The 24,310-nt window shown below is 38.6% G+C and overlaps 1 protein-coding gene across 1 annotated transcript in view; it reads left to right on the forward strand.

The window, feature by feature from the left end:
* Positions 1 to 3,479: 3,479 nt before the first annotated feature.
* LOC111872541 (methionine aminopeptidase 2) overlaps positions 3,480 to 24,310 on the forward strand; it is a 28,033-nt gene continuing 7,202 nt past the window's right edge. Inside the window, exons 1-8 of the mRNA XM_023866566.2 lie at positions 3,480 to 3,669; positions 3,873 to 3,989; positions 5,352 to 5,465; positions 7,980 to 8,134; positions 8,811 to 9,048; positions 11,213 to 11,307; positions 15,759 to 15,900; positions 19,702 to 19,876. Coding sequence (XP_023722334.1) covers positions 3,522 to 3,669; positions 3,873 to 3,989; positions 5,352 to 5,465; positions 7,980 to 8,134; positions 8,811 to 9,048; positions 11,213 to 11,307; positions 15,759 to 15,900; positions 19,702 to 19,876 — 1,184 coding nt within the window. The 5' untranslated portion in view covers positions 3,480 to 3,521. The remainder of the gene's footprint in view (positions 3,670 to 3,872; positions 3,990 to 5,351; positions 5,466 to 7,979; positions 8,135 to 8,810; positions 9,049 to 11,212; positions 11,308 to 15,758; positions 15,901 to 19,701; positions 19,877 to 24,310) is intronic.

Below are 24,310 nucleotides of genomic sequence, written 5' to 3' on the forward strand. Positions count from 1 at the left end.
AGTAAGTAAGTAAGTAAGTTTGCTTACAAGAATTATCTGATGAAAGGACTGAAGTCTGGAACTTAACCAGTGTTGGAACGTGATATTTTCAGAAGTGTTAACCAAACCCCGAGGAAGGGAAAAGTTGTGAATGTTTTGACAATTGAGTATATGCATCGTACGAAATAGCTATGAAAGTTTAAGCTAAAGATTAATTAAGTTAAAGATAAAACGGGACGGAAATATAAACTAGCAAAAAAATGCTTAGCGACTGCTGGGCTTGCCTCTCTTTATTGTACCTTATACTTTTATCCCATGTGACGAATTTTCTGCAGAAAATACCTGTAACAGATTCACAGAAAGTAGAATACTTTCTACGTCTTGAAGAATTTTCTTTGCAATTCTCATTAACAATAACTTTGTGAGGATGTTAGTGAGCCTTTCCGGAGTCTGCGCGCTGAGTGGGCTCAGTACGGATCTTCTTCACAGTAGAGAGCGTAAAGAGTGTCCGCTCGATAGACGCACTGGCTACTGGAGCTGTTAATAACAAGGCAGATAAGTGTATGACTTCTGGTAATTTGGTACTCAAATTTTACGCAATAAAATAATTGAGGTCTGAAATATTAAAAGGTAAAAATTCTTCTGCCGGTCTCGGTAGCCGAGCGGTCTAAGGCATGCACTGTCTTCGCTCGCTCGGAAGCCGGGATCGTGGGTTCGAATCCCACTCAGGGCATGGATGTTTGTGTCTGTGTTTGTCTACAGGTAGAGGCCTTGCGACGAGCTGATCACTCGCCCAAGGAGTCCTACCGAATGTGTAAGATCTAGAAAAACCGAAGTGAACGGAAGTTCATGGAGGTAGGCCTAGGCCCACTGGGGCTGTAGTGCCAGGGGGGGATTCTTCTGACGGATAAATGAGGGAAAGTTCAGTTTTCAGATGAACAGAATTAAAATACCGTCCAAATTGTTTCAATTACGATTTATATGCAGTAGCCGGGACTTTTCAGATTAGTGTTTAAAGTTTCCAGATTCTATAAGTGAAGGAAACTTAGTTTGAGAATTTCAGAGAATAGAGTGGTCAGCTGTCCTTTCGTACTCTCGATCATCGTAAAGTACAGTCAGTCATAAGAAGCTCCTTGATCATTATTATTAGTTAACATTTGTTGTACCTTAGTCGAAAATTCTGAAAGTTCTATATCTCCCTATGAGCTACGCGGTAGCGTACTTGGTTGAGGCACTATGCTACAAGCCGGAAGGTCGCGGGTTCGATTCCTGTTGAGGTCATTTGATTTTTCAGTTTACCTAATCCTCCCAGCTGTACTATGATCCTGGGTCGATTCAGCCTCTAACAGGAATGAGTACCAAGAATATTCGTGGGGGTTAAATGGCGACCGGCGCGTAAGGCTGACAACCTCACCGCCAACTGTGAGCTGATTGTCTGGAAAATGTGGGAGCCTCGATGTCTCACATCCCTATGGACCTACGCAGCCTCTTACAGGGATACCTTTGCATGTCTAGCTTTTTTACATAAAGCTGCTAAATTGACTAACCTAACTAACTAACTAACTAAACTAACCCCCATCTCTTAGTGTCATAGTTCTAGAACAGGAGTGGGCTGATGCTTGACTTCAGAAGAAATAAACCCATCTTCCATATACGTCGAAATAAATAAAATATACGAGCCATACCGATGTCTATCTTCAGAGGTATAACGTAGTGCAGCCCGATGAAGGTCAACCAACGTTTCGGAGGAGAGTGAAATAGACAGTAAATAGATTCTGCTTGCTGCTCTCTTATTGTTGGTTTCTTCCTTCGCTTGTTCTTCGACCCAGAAAATGGAGATATATTGCTCCGAATCGTCAATTGACTTTCTCTTGACTATACGGCGTTATATCCAAGATGACAGAAACAGTCATAATCTCCGCTATGAGAGTGTCAAGTCCAGTATTAATGATGTACATGACAACATAAAAATAATATTTGTTAACGAAATTATACAGGCAACATATTCATAATGTCGCACGCTCAATTTCATAAGCTTAGTTGCAGAAATTGAGCAGGTCTTATAATCAGACAAAAAGTTTCTTTCGGTCCTCATCCTTCAGTTTTTAACTTTAGATGTAAAGCATGCGTTTTATGATTTCGCTACCATACACATTTTAAAGGACCTAAGATGAAAGGCCTCAATATTGCTGAAACACTGGCAGCTCCCGATGTTGATATGTTGAAGTAACTGAGAATTGGAATGTGGCAGTATTCGCTATTGTTTTAATCTGTAGTTTAAAGGAAATCGGACAGTTTAATCAGAAGTTATGTAAGGAAAATACAGACATGTATACCTTTTAACAACCTGTAGTGATAACTTGGTTTCTGTTATAGAAGTTAGTTATAAACGAGTTTCTGTTTTATATATAAATGTAGATATCTCGTAACATTAAATTCTGCCGCATATTATAAGAGTTAAATTAATGTTATCCTTTCAAATTATATGTAGATTCTTTAAAATAGACCATATATTTAATCTGATATGAACATAACTTTGTTTTTATTTCCATAGAGGTGGCATGTAATTAGCATAAAATTTAAAAGATATACATGAACACGGTAATGAACATTCGGGTCGCATAAAAGTTGAGATTTTCTGTATCACCTGAATCACTCTAACCTACCTGAGGACTCTCCTCCGTGAAGTTGATCGATTAATTTGAGATAGTGTTTTATAACTGAAACCAAATGATTTAATTGGAAATTGTTGGGTTATTTAATGATTCTGTTCCCACATAAGACGTTTCGTTGAAGGGTGGAATTCGGAAGGAGTCAGTCATGGCTTGTTTCAGCTCTACCTCGGTATTATCTTGGGGTTTCTGAAGAAGACAATGAAACTTGTCTCTGATAATGGCTTGTAGCCCGGTCGAGATTCGAACCGAATACAAATTTGAGGCGTTCCAGCTACGCCGATCTGTTCTAAGCTTGAGGTTAAGAAATAATTGGACTCATTATAACATGATACATTGTTGCACAACTTTAAAATTTAAAATTGTTTGTATTACTGAAACACACATCCGATGGATGAAGGTAGAAAGGTAAAGTTGTCCCTGTGCCCAACTGATTAAGCACTACACCATGAAGACGTATGGAGGAGTGGACGTATAGACCCACGTTTTCTTGACCTCGGCACCAGTTGGAGGTGAGTGATCCGACGGATACCTGGGGCTTAATCGCAAGGGGTAAAGCGGCCGGGGTGTAAAGCTGACATCTCACCTCCAACTGGTGCCGAGGTCAGGCATACATGAATCAATACAACCACTTCGCCATACGTCTTCATGGCGTAGTGCTAAATTAGTTAATAACAGAACAACTTTCCCTCGATGAAACACCAAGTAGTTATGCTTATTGTTGACTGAGCTATCGAAGCTGCCATACTATTTCCCACTCAAGCATAAGATGGGAGTGCCATAGCTGCTGAGTGTAAAGTCAGTGGCAATAAGACCAACGTCGTTATGTAGCTTAGGTAGAAATCTGTGTGCCGGGTGAAATTGGTAGAAATGGCTGCCGTCTTGGACGAAGTAGGAAAATCCGAAGAAAAGTTGATTGACGATGGAAATGTTGATGATATCGATGACATAGAATGTGAAGAAGGAGCAACAGAAGCTTCAAAGAAAAAGAAAAGGAAGAAGAAAAAAAAGAAGGCTGGTAAGACGTGAAATCATTTAAACCATACTTTGGTAAAACAATGTGTTCCAAGGTTGGAATTTTGGTAAATTTATGCTCTGCCGAAAGCTCAGAGACGAAGGTGATGTGTTAGTCTATTAAAATTGATGTTTAGTTCAAGCAATATGGATACATTTCGCGTTAAATATTGACCTAGAGAGATATGATTATGGATGTTTCTTCAGGTGCTGGCAAAGCATCAGCTGATGTACCAGGTGGGGGAGAAAGTGATGATGCTGCTGAAGAAACGAGGAAAAGAGTAGAAAATATAAAAATTAATGGAGAAGAGAATGATCTAGACGGTGAGCATGTTAATAGATTGCAATATATAAGTTACTTGTATGTGTGCTTAGTTAAGTGTATACCTCATTTCTTAGCACAGTTAGATATTCATACATATTTCCAGGAGCTGACCATGTTATAATTTAATATTATTTCTTTACGATTAATAACTTGAAAATTGTTTAGTGGTATGAAGAGTAGGCCACATTTACATACTTTTGCTTTGTTAATTGTCAGTTATTGCCCACTGCATGATTTCTCAATTCATTATTTTTGAGGGCAAATTATGTTTGCATGTTTGGCTACTTCAGTTCATAGCATTAATTAGTATGTTTCAATCAAATGAATGTGATTTTTTTGATTGGGTTCAGTTTTCCAACATGCTCTCTATTAGAGTGAGATGTAAATTTACATCTAAGTATATCTGGTTTATTTCTTGTCTTTTTAATACCCTGAAATGTTTTAGTCTCATGAGGTATACATGTTAAGAGGAAACTTTAAAATTCACACACACAAACACGAGGATTTAAAATCACAGTCATGAATTTCTACAACATGTTAAATGTTAAAATTCACAGATGTAAGGTAGTCATCGCATTCTGTTACTATGGTTGTGTTCTGTTGTTTTTGTTGTCTGCTACACATTTTTTCAGTGTGTCTGTAAATATGACATAGTGATGTGTGGGTTTTCTTTCTCAAAATTATTTTTATGTTATATAAGTACATTTCTTATTAACACTATAAGTTTATGAGATGTACTGAAAAGAAGAAACTTTTCTACCTAGTTGTGGTTCCTGGTGGTTGGAATGTTGGACTCTTTATGTACTGGTCTCTTTTGCATATGATCAGGCCAGCACAAATTGCACGTGACCCACTGGAGATGATGGACAAAATATTTTTTTGTGCCCTTACCCTTTTGTGCTTTGAACTCCTTTCCTCCATTTTCCTTTATTGGTATCCCTATTATTTGTCTGTCCTGTCATCGTTCATCTCCTACATCTTCCTTCCTCCCCCTCCTTCACAATTTCTATTTCGTTTTATCTCCCTTCTTCAGAATTCCCTTCCCATCCATTTTATTTGTCCATCCTGTTATCAATCCTCTCCTCATGTCTTAACAGTGACTAAAGATACTCAGGATTTTCCTCCATATCCAAGCAATGGGGCATTGGATTCTCCCTGAGTGTGAAAGGAACTGGCTGTTGTTATATGTAGATATTTCATATGTCCTATTGTTATTGAAAATTAGCATATTTCTCATTTGAGGGATTACTGGTTTTTATTCTGGCTCCAAGTTTTTGCAAGTGGCCACTAAATGTGTAGAAAATTTGTGCAGACCTGTATGTAGTATTTTAAATTGCTACATTTACATTTCAATGTTCCAGAGGGCAGTGAGGATGCTAAAAAAAAGAAAAAGAAGCGTAAAGCTCGAGGAAAAGGAAATCAGAAACCTCAGACAGATCCTCCCTCCATTCCTGTTGCAGAGCTTTTTCCAGATGGTAATTAATGTTTCTTTGTTAGTTAAGCCACATCTGATTGGTTTAAAGCATGATTTGAAAGACATTTCTCTATGTACTTCTCAAAGTAGTTTGTGAGAGAACAGTTGGAAAGCACATGAGGTATGCTTAAGAAGTGACATGTCATTTTCATAACAATGCTATGCCGAGTGTTAGATGAGCTGGTAGCATATGGCTGGTGTAAGTAGATTGCTGATGAAAATGGTAGGCAGTAGCACTCCTTACATTGTCACCATTTTTGATATGTTGTGATTGCTTCTTTCAGAGAAAACCCTCCAGTAGTCCTGTTTTTCAAATGAAGTGCAGTCCTAAATTAGCTAGAACCTCAGATACACAGTATGCGTGAGGTGATTCATCTTCAGGCACTTTTCACAAGTGGGGCTATCTACAACTACTGAGGGTCCTTCAAGGAAGACCTTTGCTTGTCCCTCTCTAGGTTTCATTCGTGTATTTTTGATGGTCTGTGTTCATCCATTTCCTGATGGCCATATTGCCATCTTATGAAATGCTGCTGCCAGTTGAGGACCCATAAATGGACATCAAGGCTGGTATAAGGAAGATTGTGTGCAGTAAATAAATAAATTTACCAAACTGCCTCTTTTGAAATTTACTCTGCCCAATATTACACGGATTAGTGATGTATGGGTTATGTAATTAAGGGCCTGTGCAGCAGATACTGTATTTACTTACATAATTCCCCCCCCTACCATTTGTACACAATTTATTTTTTGCTTTAACTAATAATGGGTTAGTATATGTAATAGTAGAAGAATGGAGTTGAGTGATAAGATTGTAAAATATTTACTGGTTTTTGTCTTTGCACAGATTCGTATACAAGAACAATATTATACTTTCTGGGGCGGGGGGGTACTATGCTACAAGCTGGAAGGTCATGGGTTCAAGTCCCAATGAGGTCATTGGATTTTTTCAGTTGACCTAATCCTTCCAGCCACACTGTGGCCCTGGGGTCGACTCAGCCTCTAACAGAAATGAGTACCAGGAATTAGATAATTTTCCTGGGGAGTAAAGCGTGGCTTGCACGTAGGGCTGACAACCTTACCGCCATCTTTGAGCCGATTGTCTAGATAATGTGGGACCCTCAACGTCTCAGAACTCTATGTGCCTTCTCGGGCTGTTACAGGGATAGCTTTACTTTTTACTTTTTTTTTTACTTTTACGTACTCAGTATATCAGAAGTTTTCAGTGCAAGCATTGTTTGTTACCCATCCCTTTCAAATCTAATATTATGTCTGTTCATATGCTTCATTTTTGGGCCACCTTTTATTTTTAATAAGCCATAATGAATCATATTACTAATTCTTGTCTTTAATAGTTCTTCAGTATGTTATGTACTTCTCTCTTAAAAAACCAGAAACCCAAATTGTCTGTATATTGTCATGATTTTAGAGTGGCTATAGACAGGGTTTGGATTGGTAATTGGATTTGTTGAACGCTTATACGTTGTGCGTTCAAGTTCTAAGGTCTCCGATTTTTTTTCTCACACAATAATCATACAAAGAATTTGAAACTTCTGTCACTTTTCAACGTAATCTCCCTGCAGCCATACACGTTTTTCACAACATCGACGCCATGATTCCATGGCTGCTATGAACGCTTCTGTAGTAGTCTGTTTTGACCACTGGAAAATCACGCTTTGTTTCAGGATTGAAAAATGGCGTTCATGTGTCATCCATTGTCACAATTGATGAAAACAAAGTCCCATTCATGCCTTCATCACGTGTCAACATCGCCTGGCAAATTGCCATGCCCAGCCTTGTGGTTGTCCACCAGCATTCTTGGCACCCACCTGGAGGACACTTTCTGCATTCACAGGTCTTCATGCAGGATTGTGTGCACAGATTCCACGGAAATGCCAACTTTGGAGGCGATGTTTTCCACACTCAATCGGCGATCCTCCAAAACAACTTTCTCATCTCGCTCGAACATGTTGTCAGACCAGCTGGTGCAAGGCCGAGATTGTTTTGGTTCGTTGTCACACGACGTTCGGCCTTCTTTGAACTGTAAACCCATGAACGCTCATTTTTCACATTCATGACACCATCACCACGTGTCTCACTCAGCTGGCGATGAATTTCAATGAGTTTTGCACCACGCAAGTGGATAAAATGAATGATTACTCACTGTTCTTGTAACGAAAACGTCGCAATTTAAGTATCAAAAACACTACTCACTCTCGCTGCCACCACTAGAGTTCTGTGTGTCGTACAGTGCCGCCATCTCTGTCACGTATTCACAAAGAGCGCACGCGTATTTTAAGCTAAACCGCATGTATATCTGCTCCCAGTCCTGAGAAAAAAAATCAGAGACCTTAGAACTTGAATGCCTAGCATAGGGTCTACATGCCACAACATGTTGACCTGCCAAATATTGATTTTTGTCTGTGCATTTATGTTAATGTGATGGGATTAAAGGGCATTTCAGTATCATTATGGTAGTGGTTTGATTGTGACTGGATATAATATTTTGTTACCATAGGTGTGTTTCCTGTGGGGCAAGAAATGGAATATCCTTTGGTTAATGATTCTCGTACTGCTATAAACCGATTTACAAATGAAGAGAAACGTGCACTCGATCGACTTCATAATGATATTTATAATGAAGTACGTCATGCTGCTGAAGCTCATAGACAGGTATGTTTTGGTGCCTACCTGGAAGGGAAATCAAAACTGAATGAAATTTGGTGCCAGCTTTGCAACACTAAGTATTTCAGAATAAGAACATCATGTAATTATTTGGTTTATCTGCAGATGTTTCAGATGTTGTAGAAGTTGGACAATTTGATTTTACGTATATGATGAGCTGCTCATTATAAAATATGTTACGTTTTTTTTCCTGGCAGTAATTTGGAAGATATCAGAGTTGTGCTGTAACACAAATTTTTTCCATTCTTACTAAATAAAAATAAGTGAAAAGCTACATTTGAGGTAGAACATGAGTTTGTATGAATTAAAATGTTGCAATACAATGTTAATGTTTTGGGGTCAGATTAGGAAAAGTATGTCTGAAGTTAGGAAGTTCTTGTGTATGAGAGGATTCTTGGAGAGAGGTTCAACTGCATAGGGAGTACAGCAGCACTGAGTAAGTTTTATAAACTTGTAGTGGCTTGAATTTTGCTTTGTGGAAGTTGCGCTAATTGAAATTACTGGGATTTTGGACTTTGTCCATCATCCATTATTCTGCATTTACTGCATGTTTAGTGATGATGTTTTGTTGTTTCTCACATTGACTTTAAACAAAGTTAATTTCTTGAGCATGGCAAGTGATGAAGATTTATAGTACATGTCTCATGGAGGTAATTTTTTAAAGACCCGGCAGCACATCCAGAAGTGGGTTAAGCCAGGAATGACGATGATTGGAATATGTGAAGAGCTCGAGTCTGTAGCTCGCAAGTTGATTCAGGAAGATGGGCTGAAAGCTGGCTTGGCCTTCCCAACAGGCTGCTCCCGGAATCACTGTGCCGCTCATTACACCCCAAATGCAGGTGATACAACTGTTCTGCAGTATGATGATGTTACCAAGATTGACTTTGGAACTCATATTAATGGTGAGTTATAATTTTTAGTGTTACATACCTAATTTTCATGTCTAGTAAATAAGGAAATCAAATTACCTAAATGGTTTTCTGGTTAATTATTGTTTCCATTTTGGTGTGGCGACACTGCATTTCAGTAAGCTGGTTTGGTGATGTTTTGGAGAACCTCCTGGATGTTCCTTGTTGAAAGTAATTTAGTGATGACATGATGTTGTGGTTGGCACACCAGCCCATCACAATATTATGTCATCCTACCAAGAATGTAATTAGCCAGAACAGCTTTGAAATACAGAATGTTATCATGTTTTTACTGTAACCCCCATACCAATTCTAAGTTACGAAGTTGGTATCTGGACTTCAGAGTTAATTCCTCTCATGCCTTTAGGGATTGCAGTTTATGTTAGTCCATTAAATTTCAGACTAAATTTTACTTTTCTCACTTCTGTATATCAAGTGAACATCTGTTTCATATCTTTATATCATAATTTTGCCCTGCATTTTGGTGATGAGACAGCAACAGATATTTAGTTTTCTATGTGTTTACTTCTAGACCAACCTCCTTACTTGCATCAGTTAAAGTTTGTGTTGTTTTCTTTATGGTATCTATATTATCATCCAGTAGATTCGCGTCATCGGCATGAATGAATGTACAATGGGTGGGCCCTCTTGGCCCTTACACCACAACCACAGTGATCTCTTGTGCTTCCCCTTTTGATTATCCCCTTCAGCAATCCTGCGCTTTTGAATGAAGTGCAGGATTTTGTATGTGGGGACGTCAAAATAGTCTCTTGGTTCCATAAAATATTGACCCAAGTGATGTAATCTTAAATAAGTTAAGGCCTCACGTTCACAGAGGATGATGAAAAGAGCAGCGATAAAGCATCTTCTTCTCTTAGACCATTCTGGATAGGAAATTTATCAGACAAATGTTTACCTATACAGACATTACTATAAGTTTCATTTAAACACATTTTGATCAGCTTAACTAGTTTCATGGGGGTATCCTGATGAATGCAGAAGATCTGATCTGTAGTTGATCTGTTTCGTTGAACCCACACTGACGATCCCCAATAATTTCATCTATGTATGGACTTAACCTTGAGAGAAGAATATTGGTTAAAATTTTGTATGAAGTTGATAGCAGTGATATCCCCTGATAATTACTACAGTCAGTTTTATCACCCTTCTTGTGAACTGGTACAATAATAGATTCCTTCCACTGATCAGGCAATTTTTCCTTATGCCAAATAGAACTAATTAGCTCATGGATTTTAGAACTTAATATTTCACCCCCTACACGTGAACCCATAGCTATTTTTATGCCCTAGCATGGTGTTGGGGAACCATTTGAGAGGGTGTCCTAGATGTAGCATGGACCTCCCCTCAAGGCATAGATGATGGTAAAAGATCTGGACTAACAGGTGTCTTACTAGGAGGCTGCTTGGGTCAAGTAAACTTAAGGAGGGGCAGTGTGACAGGATGTTTGAAGTCAGTGTGCTTTGGAAGGTTGAGACATCAGAAATGTCATGGGATGCCATTACTGGACAACACAGTGTCACTTGCCATACTTGCTTACTCAGTCTGCTGCAAGAAGGTACGAAGGAAGCAAGAAGCAAGAGGGTTCCAGTGCCCCAGGAAATGATCAATTGTAAATAGATGTAAACATGAGGTAGTAGTGAAGAAAGCCGTCTTCTGGGTTTAGGTGCCGTGTATTCTTCGTTTTGGCTACTGCACAGCTACTGCACTTCCTGTCACTACAGCTACTGCTCTCTGCATTCCAAGCCATTCAACTGCTCTGAAGATGGAGGCGACACGATCCTCCGAAACGTCGGCCAAAACGAAGAATACGAAGAAATTTTATTTCTTTGAAAAATTAAATTAATGGCCATGGGGCTTTGTTGCACTGACCACGCGACACCCTCTATCTGTTAAAGTTGGCACTAACTTCACCGGCAAGTGGCAGTTGTTCGGTCGGTATAGTTCGCTTGCAGACAAAAGCCATGGAGTTTGTTTTGTAAAATTATAACACAACAAATCCCTAGTCAGAATAACCATTACTAGCTGGGTTTCAGACCTTGCATCTTCAGAATACAAGATAGGTTATCTAAGACGAAGCTTTACTGACTTATAGTCATGTTAATTATAAGGATTTAATTTGTAATTCATTTTCTTTCAGGTAGAATTATTGATTGTGCATTCACTTTAGCGTTTGACCATAAGTATGACAAGCTGATCGAAGCTGTACGTGATGCTACCAATACTGGAATTAAGGTAAGTTTTGGATAAGCTAGAAATTAATTCTTTGTTATAGTAGATTTGTTCTTACGCTTTTGATTGCTGTTAACTTGAGCAATAATTTCAACTGCAGAAGTATGTTTTTATGTACCAACATGCGCATTATCAATATAACACACACACACACACATCAATATATCTTCATCCTTATTTCTTTCATTGTCCAGTACCGATTTTTCCTAAGCCATTAGTCCTTTGTTTCCTTCCCCTCTTCCAGTAAATTTTCATAATTAACTACTAATCTAATATAAAGTAGCTTTGCAAGAATTCCTTCTGATTATAGTTAGTAAGCAGTGTGGCACATCATGGTGTACTTCAGAGCAATGTATATTTCTGTATGTCACCCGTGTGAAATATGGATGTATGCTAGAAAATGTCAGCAAAAATTTCAACATAAATTTTGTGATGAAAGAGTTTCCAGCAGACAAATAATTCACAATTTGGTGAGTAAATTTAGAAAAATGGGTCTCTTAGTAGACAAGAAACAAAAACATAAGCGCCAAATGCTTCATGAGGAGAAGTTATATGACATAGGGGCCAGACTTGAACATACACACATAGAAAATCACTTAATGTGTAGCTCAAGAGACTGAAGTGTCAAAGTGTAGTGCAAGAATGGCAACACAATTTCTGATGCTTTTTCCCTATGAAACAACATTAATCCATACCTTGCATCTCTGCGATCCAGCTAGCAGGGTTCATTTTTGCAGTTGGTTTTTACAGTCTCTCATTGAAGATGAGATTGATCTGCAGTTGACATGCTTTTCTGATGAAGCATGGTTTCACTTGCAGGGATACATAAATATGCAAAATAATCACTGTTGGTGTTCATAGAATCCACATATAACCCACGAAGGGTGTCCGGTGTGGTAAGTGTAAGAAGGATTGTGGGACCTGTGTTTTTTAAAGAAATAATTAATTGCGAATGATATCTATGTATAGAGGAACAGCATTTTCAACACCTCCTGTGATATGTGAACTGTAACTACTTTATTCTGAATGTTATCAATTATCAGACATGCTGATTTGTCAGCAGAATTTGTATGCGCCTCAGCCAGTAGTACACCGGTCACCATGTAGCGCTCAGAGCCTTCAACCGGTCCACAAAGTACAAATCCATCCTGTATACTTGGTATGATGTACCATTACATACTCTGATTTAAGTTCTGTGTAACAACTAGGTGTAATGAAATGGAGAAATGGAACTTCTACCATTGTGGGAGTTGGAATATTCTTGTCTTAATGGCAGCACGGTGCAAGATGGATAGCATAATACCAGCCATCTATCCTGTTTTTCTCCATTGCATGTGCTCAAGTGGCAGGTTTGAGTTTTCACAAGATGGCACCAAGTAGTTTGAAGCATCAGGGCGTTTTTTGAACTTTTATAGAACATAAACTTGGCAGTATGATGCACATATGACATTATGGTATTATCCATTGCTAGGCAATGACCATAATATAAGTGATTATACAGCAACCATGGCTAGGTAATGGCTTCGCAAACAAGCATGTTTCCATGTCATTAAGAGAATACCTCAATAATGGAAGAGATGTTTTCTGTGTGGTCTGTGCCAAGATGTCTTAAGCAGGACCATTTAGCTGTTGCAGTTAGTTAGAGAACTGGTGCAGTTCAGTTATGGTGAGCTGTGAGTGTTAGAAGCTGGTAGCTGAGGCTACAACAGTGAAGATGTGATGGTGAACACGTGTGTGTGTGTGTGTGCGTGTGCGTGCGCGTGCGTGCATCACTCAAGCTTCTCTATAGTTACACTGCATAAAATCATGTGGCAATGTAATATATATTAGTGTTCAATAGAATCATTATAAAACCATCTTAAATACTGAATATTTTGCATTGTAAAGAATAAGGGTTACATGGCTGAAAAAGTCTACCCAGGGCAGGTGACACCATGGCTGATAAATCAGCTCAGACAAATGGTTAAAGGTACCTCAATATTTGTCAAGCATTCATTATATTATACTGAATTTCATTGTATGTATTCATAGTGGTACAAGTAGGTTTTCACTGTAGCATTGCAGGATGTCATATCAGCGATAAAAATGGAAGGTCATAGCAGGTTATATGATGCAACATAATCATAAATCACGAGAAGGATCTCATAATTTCCTCATAGTATTTATTACATAAAATATATTTTACTTACCTGAATATAAGACAAAAGTTTTTTATACTTGGGTGAGGAAACAAGGGTTGCTTTACATTCACATACCTAGAAACTACCATGCTGGAGTCATGTTTTTATGCCCATATTATGTGCAAGTAATTTTTTTGGAATTGGTAATGCAGCTGTTTTATTGAATTCTCACCTCTCATTTCAAGGTCAAGGAAGTTGCTTACATTTTGATAGACTGCAGTGCAGTAGTTAGAACCATGTTATAGTTGAAGCTTAATGCATTTACATATTATATGCTTATTCATATTGTGTGTGAAAGTAAAAATGTAGAATGCTTTAATATAAATTTAATTTGTTTTAAAAACAATACAGCGCTCCACGAACAACCACAGGACGACATCAAAGAACCTTATTCTCAAAAATGGCAGGCGGCACACATTCAGCCCCCATCAAGAGAAGTAATAAGAAAGAGGACACAAACCTATTTTGTTTATAAATTCTAACTTAACTGACAAAAATAAAACATTTTAATATAGTAAGACAGCCACTGTAATTGTAAAAACTTTGGATTTTGTATCCATTTGTGTATTGTCAACACTGTATGTATATTTTAATGATCAGAACATCTACTGTAATAGTAGTGTCCAAACTGTATTGATGTCCCTCTGATGATGGTCTCTAAGGACCGAAACATGTAAGGGCATGAAGAACCGAAATAAGAAAAATCTTCACCAGTCACACTGGACGGAACTATTTTATCTTTTTATCATGCTGTAATGTAAATTATGAGCAGCATAACAGAGGATCTGTAGTGTTACAGATACTGAAAGGGGTATGCTCAGAAATTTTCTCCTTGGATGCTGCTATGTGATTATTTGATGAATATTTAGATGAAAATATTCATTGATGAAATTTCAGTTTTTGCATAAAATGCAATTAAAGTTGCAATGTGGCAGTGTAGTATGGAGAAATTTAAGCACATATTCTATGAAATTCATGCCTTAATCAAAATGTTATCAAGGGATATTTTTGTCTCAGTGTTAATCAGGGAATTCTGGTGGCGTTTTTAGGCATGAAATCCACATGCAAATCCATTTAACCATTTCTGACCTAGGGACCAACCCGAAAACGCTTTTGTCTTGCTTATCATTTGGCTAGTCACCCAATTAATTTTACTAAAAGCTAAAAAAGAAGAAAAATAATAATATTCAGCACATACTGGAAGGAAAGTAAAAATAAAACAAGGAGTTCTAGGTAGAAGTAAAAAATCCTGCTTTCCTGTTGCATAGACCTTCTGATATACACAGCTTATGCTACTAATATCATAACAAGATAAAATTCTGATCAAGTGAAATTTTTATTACTTGCAATTGTAAGTATGTTATGTATTATCATTGATGTTATTGTCTTTACTATCTTTTCTTCTATATAAAATTTGATGGACCCATCCTAAAAGTTTTTAACAGTTTTCATATGTGTAATTTGTTTAGTCATAGAAATAATAGTTATTGTTTTTATAGGTTAATATTGTATTATAAAAGAAACATTTCATGCCTCATAATATGTAGATGTCTTTAGGATCTGTTGTGGCACCAGATATCACATGTGTAACTCCCATTTTCTTCATTATCACCATCAAGCCAAAAGCTAAATATAGATTTAATATCAGCAGTTTTTTGTTTGACATTCTGCAAAAAAAAGTACCACCACAAAAGTTGCATTTTTTATGATCTATTATCATACAGTAATAGAGTAATTTGTAGGGTCAGGAATTTTCTCTTCTCCACATCATCCAGACTGGCTCTGGGGTCCACCCTACCTCCTATCCAGCGAGTATCAGGGGCTCTTTCCCCAGGGGTAAAACGGCCGGGGCGTGAAGCTGACCACTTACCTCCATCTAGTGCCAAGATCAAGAAAATGTGGATCTATACATCCACTCACCCATACACCTTCATGGTTTAGTGCCTAATTAGTTAAGCGCAGGGACAACTTTAACTTTTTAATAGAATAATTTGTTCAATGGCCTTCCATGTTTTTTTTTTCCTTTAAGGAAGAAGCAGGAACTAGGAAGTGATTAGTTTTCAGTTGTGTAAAATTTCGTACTAACAGATTTGTGTACCACAAACAGAGAAACGCAGACATGGAAAATATGAAGATGTGTAGGCACTGCTTCATCCACCGTGGGGTTATTTACCCACAGTCTACACCACAAACCATCCTTGCAGTACTTCTGTTTGTCACCTGCTTTGCGTGTTTTCAGGGTTGTTGTCAGTTGTATTTTTCTTTTTTCCACAGGCTGCTGGTATTGATGTTCAGCTTTGTGACATAGGTGCAGCAATCCAAGAAGTAATGGAGTCATATGAGGTGGAGCTGGATGGTAAGGTATATCAAGTCAAGTCCATTAGGAACCTGAATGGCCACTCCATCTCTCCTTACCGTAAGTATTTCAATGCAAAAATGATAGATAGTAAGGTTGAGTGTTACAGTGAGAAAGAATAGCCTTAATTAGAAAGTAGGCATGTAGAGGTGTTGGCAGAATTATTGTCTTACCTTTTCAGATCCCATATTGGCCTTGATGTTCATTTATTGGTGTACAGATATTACAGTGCACATAAGCTATATGAAAAAATATTTGTATTAAAACATTATAGTACAGTGACACAACTTTTATTAAGAAACAACCTAGACCGAGCATAGAATTGTGTGAAATCAAAATTTACGAGGGAATTGGAAACAGTTGTCAGCTGTGGCAAAAATAATGTACAAAGTGTAGCAGAGGAACCTGACAATTTTTAAAATGCATTATGTTGGTATCTCCTGAGGATGAAATGGTGGGAACCATGTCATTTGCTAGCTTAACTGATGCTGTTGCAGTAGCCATGAAACACTGGAGCACACAACATTATATATTTATTGTTGAAATGTTTTTTAAAAAATGATGGCTCAGTTGTGAATTCAGTGAATATTTTGCAACCATTTCAGTGTTGCTTGTCTTGGAAGACTTCCTTGCCATGATACCATACAGTTATGGGTAGAGAACTTCAGAACAAGTGCTTCTGCATTAAAGAAGAAACCACCAGGCAGTGGGTGTACAGTGGGATCGCTACAGAACATTGAGGCTGTGAGGCAGTCATTCATAAGGAGCCATAGGCATTCAGCCAGGAGATATTCTTTTGCTTTAGGAATATCCAATCACTGTGAAGGAGAATTGCCATCTGTACAAAATGATGGTGATGCAAGAATTAAGCAATCATGGCATGGCAAACCATAGCACCGTAGCTGAGCTTTTAATCAAAAATTTGTCTGATGATGTCATTCTTATGACAGATGAAGCACACAAAATTTTTGCTGTTGGGCAGAAGAAAATCCACGGCAACTCCATCAACGGCCTCTTCACGGTGCACATGTGACTGTTTGGGGCGGAGTTTCAAATTTCTGTGTCATAGGTCCTCATTTTTTTGAAGACGAAGATGGGCGTGCAGTTACAGTGACATCTGCCTGTTATGTTGAAGTTTTAAATGAACTTCCTTAAACCAGAATTGAGTCATCGTGGAATTGAGCTCATCATCATATGGTTCCAGCAAGATGGTGCAACTACCCATGCAGAAAGAGCATCCATGGAGGTCATTCGGGAAATGTTTCTAGAGCACATTATTTTGCTGTACAGTGAGCTTCCATGGCCTGCAAGTTTACCTGATCACTCTGCCTGTGATTATTCCTTTTGGGGGTACCTCAAAGCGAAACTGTACACCACTAGCCCACAGGCCATTGATGACCTCAAGATCGCAATTCAGAAGCAGATTTCAGTGATACCAGAAAACATGGTGAGTTGTGCACTGGAAGAGTGTGTACACAATGATGTACAACAGTGGTTCCCAAACTTTTTACCTCTGAGCCCCCCCTGACAAGAGAAAATACTCTCAAGCCCCCAGCCTGTTTTTTTTTACCAAAATAGAAGTCATGGTATGTTCGACGTTTTATTCAGTTTATTTTCTGTTTTTCTACATACTATTTAGCAGTTTTCTTACTCAGAATTAAAGTATCACAATACTAGGCCTACAATTAAAATTAGTTTTAACACTTGCAATTAACCAAAATATGTACTGAAATCTAATGATATTTAACTAACAGGTATTTAATTTAAACATTTAAATGTCAAAGTTCAGTGTGATGGATGGGCCTGCTTTTGAGAACAAAATTTATCAAAGGGTGGTGTAATATCAGAAATGGCCACTTTAACTTATTTAGCAATATTTAGCCTTGAACGATACTTTGACTTTGTAGCTGCCAAAGCAGAAAAGCCTGTCTCGCATGAGAAAGTTGTTGTGAAAGGAATCAGGATTTTCAATGCTTTTTGGCTCAAAGTTTGGAATTCTGTGCCAATATGTATCCAGAACTCCAACAAAGACAGTTCCTTAAAGTTACTTTTTAATGAAGTATCTCTAGTGAGATCGATGAGTTGTTCTTGTTCATTTACATTCAGAGATGATGGCCCAGGAGCATTTTCGAATGGATTTTTAATCCAATTAAATTCATTAAAATCACTGCAAAAGTATTTTTCGAAATGAACTTTCAACATTATGAGATGATCAAGTAGGCAGCTTTTTATGTCCATTGGAAGCACTGGATTATCAGTGTCTTGTACCATTGACACTAGAGTAGGGAACATGTCTAGCGTGTCACTTTCCATACTGTTTCTCCAGAGCTCTAATTTTCTCATGAATGCCTTCACTTTGTCATTCCAAGAAAGTACAGTTGCCTCATTCCCTTGAAGTGAAGTGCTAAGGATATTTAGTTTCTCACATATATCTGTGAGGTAAGCCATTTTCAATAACAAACCCTTGTTGCTGAAACTGTCTGCCAGTGAGTGATTTTCCCCATTTAAAAAACAGAACACCTCATGCTTCAGCTTAAACATTCTCTTTAATACCTTGCCTCTTGTAAGCCATCGAGCATCACTAAAAACAACAGAGCAGTGTGTTCGGCACCCATTTCCTTACACAGCATTTTAAAAAGTCTAGACTTAAGAGAATTTCAGAGGATGCAGCTGCTGCCGAACTATCAACGCTATCTCTGGCATACACGTTTTATAATTGCCGGTAAAGAGAATAATTATTAGTTATTTTGAAATTCATGATAATTAAAGCCTGTACTCATCAAAAGTTTTTCTATATGTATTTTTATTTTTTGTTACTTTTCTAATTGATTTAGGACAGTTTTAATTTATATCTAGGAAAGTATGCTGGGCCCCCCTTTCAAGCCTCCCCCCCTGGGGGTCGCGCCCCACAGTTTGATAACCACTGATGTACAACATCTCAGCGATCTGCTCCTAAAAAAAATAAGCAGAGACGTAATGAAAGGTGTGTGGAATAAAATTGCATTGAATGTTCTTTTATTTTATAACAATAAATTAAAAATTAAAATAAAATCGTCAGGTTCCTTTGCTGTACCCTGTAATAATAATGTAATATACTGTAAAATTCATTGAAGTTATATAAATTATAATAATTTTAATGACATCAATTCTGAAGATTTGCCTAGGTATGTACAGATTATATAATAATTTTAATGACATCAATTCTGAAGATTTGCCTAGGTATGTACAGATTATATAATAATTTTAATGACATCAATTCTGAAGATTTGCCTAGGTATGAACAGATCACTTTTTCTTCATACCATATGTATAAATGAGCATTTGTTACTAATGAAAACAGACATGAGAAAAGGTTTCTTTGATTACTGAAACATGGTAAATTAATTATAATCATTATTTGTGAGAAATATATTTATATATTAATCTGTTCCTTCCTCGTTTCACATGTGCATTAAATTTAGCTCTGATCTAATAAAGAGAAAAAATTACCTTAAATGTTCAGTATGGTACTAAGTTTTTCTTTTGCTTCAAACTTATGTTAATGGGATGAAATGTGAACTAATCTTCCTATTACATTTTACTTTATCTTTGTTTTTTAGGTGGGAATTGTGTCAAGTAATCCCAAACATTTTGTGATATGATAGGTCCTTTCACCTTTTCGCGAGAACCTGCCACTGGTCCCTATCCTTAGGCATATAAATCCAATCCAATTCCTCTCTTTCTGTTGTTTTTAAGTTTTTAAGGTCCATTTTAGTAAATTTATAATGTAATAGTGAAAGTGATGGCTGTTTTTCTGTGCTAGGTATCCATGCTGGGAAGACTGTGCCAATAGTGAAAGTGATGGCTGTTTTTCTGTGCTAGGTATCCATGCTGGGAAGACTGTGCCAATCGTGAAAGGTGGGGAAGCAACAGTCATGGAGGAAAATGAATTTTATGCTATTGAAACATTTGGCTCTACGGGACGTGGCCAGGTTCATGATGATATGGAGGTGTCACATTATATGAAGAACTTCGAAGTTGGATACGTGCCATTAAGGTGAGATAAATACAAAAAAAAAAAATGTGCGCAGGATACTCATTACTCAATACTGTGAGACATTAAGCCACTTTTCATATTTAGAATAGTTCTTGTCATTATGGTTGCCCCTGAACTTCGTTCCTGACTTGAACACAAGCATATCACTGGGAATGAAACCTTCACCACCAGTGTGTGAAACAGTCACTTTGCGTCCCTTGGAAGTTGGTGTCTTGAGCCTCATCTCCTGGCTGTTGGCTGTTCTCTACCAGGCCCCTGTTCATCCACTTTTGACAGGCTTCAGCCATTATCCAGAGCTGATCACAGTATGCTTGACACAGTGGTTTTGCAAATGACCAGTAATACAAACAGGTTACTATGTGTGTGCAGACATGCAGTTAGACTGAGCTGCAAGTGCATACCCAGGCCAGTTTCAACACTTGCCTCTCATACGTAGCTGTAAGTGTATGTGTCTCTCCCTCACTGTGTTGGAAACTGTTGCTTTCTCCTGGATTACAGTGCTACTCCTAATTTTAATTACATTAACATATAAAAGTGGATATCAACTTCGGCCATTCCACATTATCCCACATTCTTATTGGTTGATTGATTGCTTTGTATTACTTTTGTTAGATTCATCATTACAAGGACTTGTATATGTTTTACAACTGAATTGTAGGAACCTTTTGCTTTGAATGCCAAAAGACTTGTCACCTAGCTAAGAATTATTACACCTGGATAGCATTTCTGGTGACTGCCATTTTTGATGTGAGGTGTTGCATAGATGGTATCTCACTTGAGATACCTTATCGCCAGCTATCTTTTGAGTAAGAATCCTATACCATTAGGTTATGTGGTGGTTATGTTATCTTATTTTGCTTGAGTATATCTGTCTGGGGTATGTCAAGATGGGCATCAGATGCCTCAAACAGACCTGCTGTCTTTATACTAAAACTCTTGTAAGTACTTTTCTTTGTGTCTGGCTGTACTGAATTCAGGTTGTGCAGGTGTGGACAGGCATTCCAGAGTTCAGTCAATCCACGCTTAACATAGAGTATTTATAGCAAGTTATAATGTTTTCTGTTCTGGACAGGGATTGGGCTTGAATGAAATCTCTTACACTGGATGATCCTGCTTGGTTAGTTAGAAATTTTATTTCAACACAAACACTAACAGTGATATACTTGAATTTCTGGATTATGGATGTTCAGATGTTTACTATTATTCATGTGCTAAGAAGAACACAACATTTAAGATTGAGGTGTGTGGTGTATTCTGAAGCATTCTTCGCTTCAGAGTCCACTCCACAATATGAGCACCAAAATATTCTCTTTTTCTTTACCCTTATTTATAACAAACAGTGCCTCTCTCCTGTGGCATGGTTTTCTTCTCCATTAAAAAAAAAATTAAGGACGTAGTTGGTTGAGGCACTATGCTACAAGCCAGAAGGTTGCGGGTTCAAGTCCCGATGAGGTCATTGGATTGTTTTTCAGTTGACCTAATCCTTCTAGCTGCGCTGTGGCCCTGGGGTTAACTCAACCTCTAACAGAAATGAGTACCAGGAATATTCTTGGAATATTCTTGGCGGTAAAGGGCGGTTGGCATGTAAGGCTGATAACCTTGCCGCCATCTATGACCCAATTGTCTAGAAAATGTGGTAACCTCAACATCTCACAACACTATGGTCCTCCACGGCCTGTCACAGAGATACCTTTACTTACTTTACTTTATTCCAAAAAATGTATTCCTGCTAGGCATGGTACTGTGTTGTCAGACAGGCCTTCCACGTACTTGTGTGTCAACTCAAATTCCATATTCTTCTATAAGTGCTTTCACCAACTGTAGACCAATAGTCTAGTCTTGGATCCTGGCATGGTCTGTCATGGAAATCAGTATATAGATACTCAGTCATCGACCGCCTCTGTGGTCTAGTGGTCAGAGTTTCTGGCTACAGATCCAAAGGTCCCATGCTTGATTCCTGGTGCTATCAGATTTTTTGAGAAGTAGTGGGTCTGGAACAGGATCCACTCAGCCTCATGAGGATAATTGAGGAGCTATATCAAGGAAAAAGTGGCTCCTGTATAGAAAACCGAAATTAACAGCCATGGGGAACCATTTGCTGACCACAGGACACCCTCTGTCCGCAAAAGTTGGCACTAACTTTGCCAACCAGCATTGGTCGCTTGGTCGGTATAGTTTGCTTGTGAACTACTGGCCACTGTGTTTGTTCGTAAAAACAACACAGCACACCACGAACAAACACAGGACGATATCAAAGAACCTCATTGTCAAGAAAGACAGGCAGCACATCAAGAGAGGGGATGAGAGAAGGGACACGAACCTATTTGGTTTATAAATTTTAACTTAAATAACAAAAATTTTAGAAAACTTTAATATACCAAGACAACCTGGTACTCATTTCTGTTAGAGGCTGAGTGAACCCCAGGGCCTAGTGCGGCTGGAAGGATTAGATCAGCTGAAAAAATCCAATAACCTCATCGGGACTTGAACCCGCGACATTCTGGCTTGTAGCATAGCCCTGCGGCCGGCACGTAAGGCTGACAACCTTACCACCATCTTTGAGCTGATTGTCTAGATAATGTGGGAGCCTCAACGTCTCACAACCCTATGGACCTTCATGGCCTGGTAGAGGAATAGCTTTACTTTAGACCAAGACAATTGCTGTAGTTGTGAAAACTTTGGATTTTGTATATATTGTGCATTGCAAACATTGTATGTGTATATATTTTAACATTCAGAACACCCATTGTAATAGTGGTTTCCAAAGAATATCTGTGTCCTTCTATTGATGGTCCATAGGGACCAAAATATGGAAGGGTGTTAAGAATTGAAGCAGTAAAATCTTCAACAGTCAAACTGGACGGAGTTGTTTTATCTTTTATAATGTATGTATTAACTCAGTTTTTATACTGGTCTTTGGGGTAGTTTCTCCCGGAAACTTCCTCTGGCCTTTCCCCTTTTGGTGACATCAATCAGGCTCAAGGACATTCTGTGGATCTTGTCCTAATTGTACATTGGTCTTTCTCTTGGACTTTTACCAATGTATGGTGGTATGTTTTCAAAAACAAGCATGTTCTACTTTAGTCTTTGCCCTCAGGCTACAGAACAAGATAACTTTAGAAACTTTACAAACAACATCTGTGAAAGTCCAGTGTTCTACTTTAGTCTTTGCCCTTGGGCTACAGGACAAGATAACTTTAGAAACTTTACAAATAACATCCGTGAAAGTCCAAGTTACAAAATTTCCTTGTGGTACAGTCCTTGTCACAGGTTCGATATTTTATTCATAAATCATCATAGTTGCTTATTCCACATCACCAGGTTACTATTAGCATATACAAGGTGGTTCAATATGACGGGGACTGATTTGTGTGTAAACAAGCTGCACTGCACAGCAGCTGTGCGACCTTGAGAGAGTGAAGCCACAACCTCCACCCTCCCTCCTGTTTGGGTTAGAACCTGTTCAGTCCTGTCTGGGATTTACTAGAGTGATGAGTGAACAGAAGGTACTGCGGAGCGCGGAACAACACATTGTGATCAAATTCCTCAGAGAAAATGTCCCGTCCGCTGAAATTCACCACAGACTCCAACAACAGTATGGGGAAGATTGTCTCTCACAGACCCATATGTTTGAGGGGTGTAAGTGCTTCAGAGAGGGCAGAGAGTATGTGGCGAATGAACCGCATGATCGTCGGCTGCGAACATCCGTCACCGAGCCAAACATTGATCGTGCAGATGCACTTATTCGTGAGAATAGGCGCATCACTATCAAGGAACTTGGAGCAATGCTGTCCATCAGTGTTGGTAGTGTAGAAGACATCGTGAAATACCACCTGTACTATTGCAAGGTGAATGCACGGTGGGTACCACACACTTTGACGGACGTGAACAAAATGGTGCACATGCAGTTTGAAGATGAAGGTGATGCATTTTTGAAGTCTGTAGTGACCACTGATGAAATGTGGATGCACTACTTCATTTCCAAGTCCCAGCAGTCATCACGCGAGTGGTGGCATACCAGTTCTCCCAAACGCAAGAGAGCGCGGATGAGCCGTTCAGCAGGAAAAGTGATGGCAACGTTCTTCTGGGACTGGCAGGGGGTTATCCATGTAGACTTTCTGACATGCCAGAACAGTCAATGCAGCTTATTACTCAGACCTCCTGGCAACAGACGTGAAGAAAAAGTTCTGATCCAAGCGGATGACAGGTGGAAAGAGGGTAGCCTTCCTTCAAAACAATGCATGCCCCCATATGGCCAAAACAACAATGGGAACCCTCCGGAAATTGAAATGGAACCTTCTGACACATCCGCCGTACAGTCCCGATTTGGCCCCAAGTGATTTCTACCTGTTTGGAAGGCTCAAATCAGACTTGCAAGGCATGCGGTTTGTGGATGACAATGCCATCATCCAGACTGTTCGGGAGTGGATACGC

This window comes from Cryptotermes secundus, unplaced genomic scaffold, assembly GCF_002891405.2.
Source record: "Cryptotermes secundus unplaced genomic scaffold, Csec_1.0 scaffold690, whole genome shotgun sequence".
NCBI classification, from domain to species: Eukaryota; Metazoa; Arthropoda; class Insecta; order Blattodea; family Kalotermitidae; genus Cryptotermes; species Cryptotermes secundus.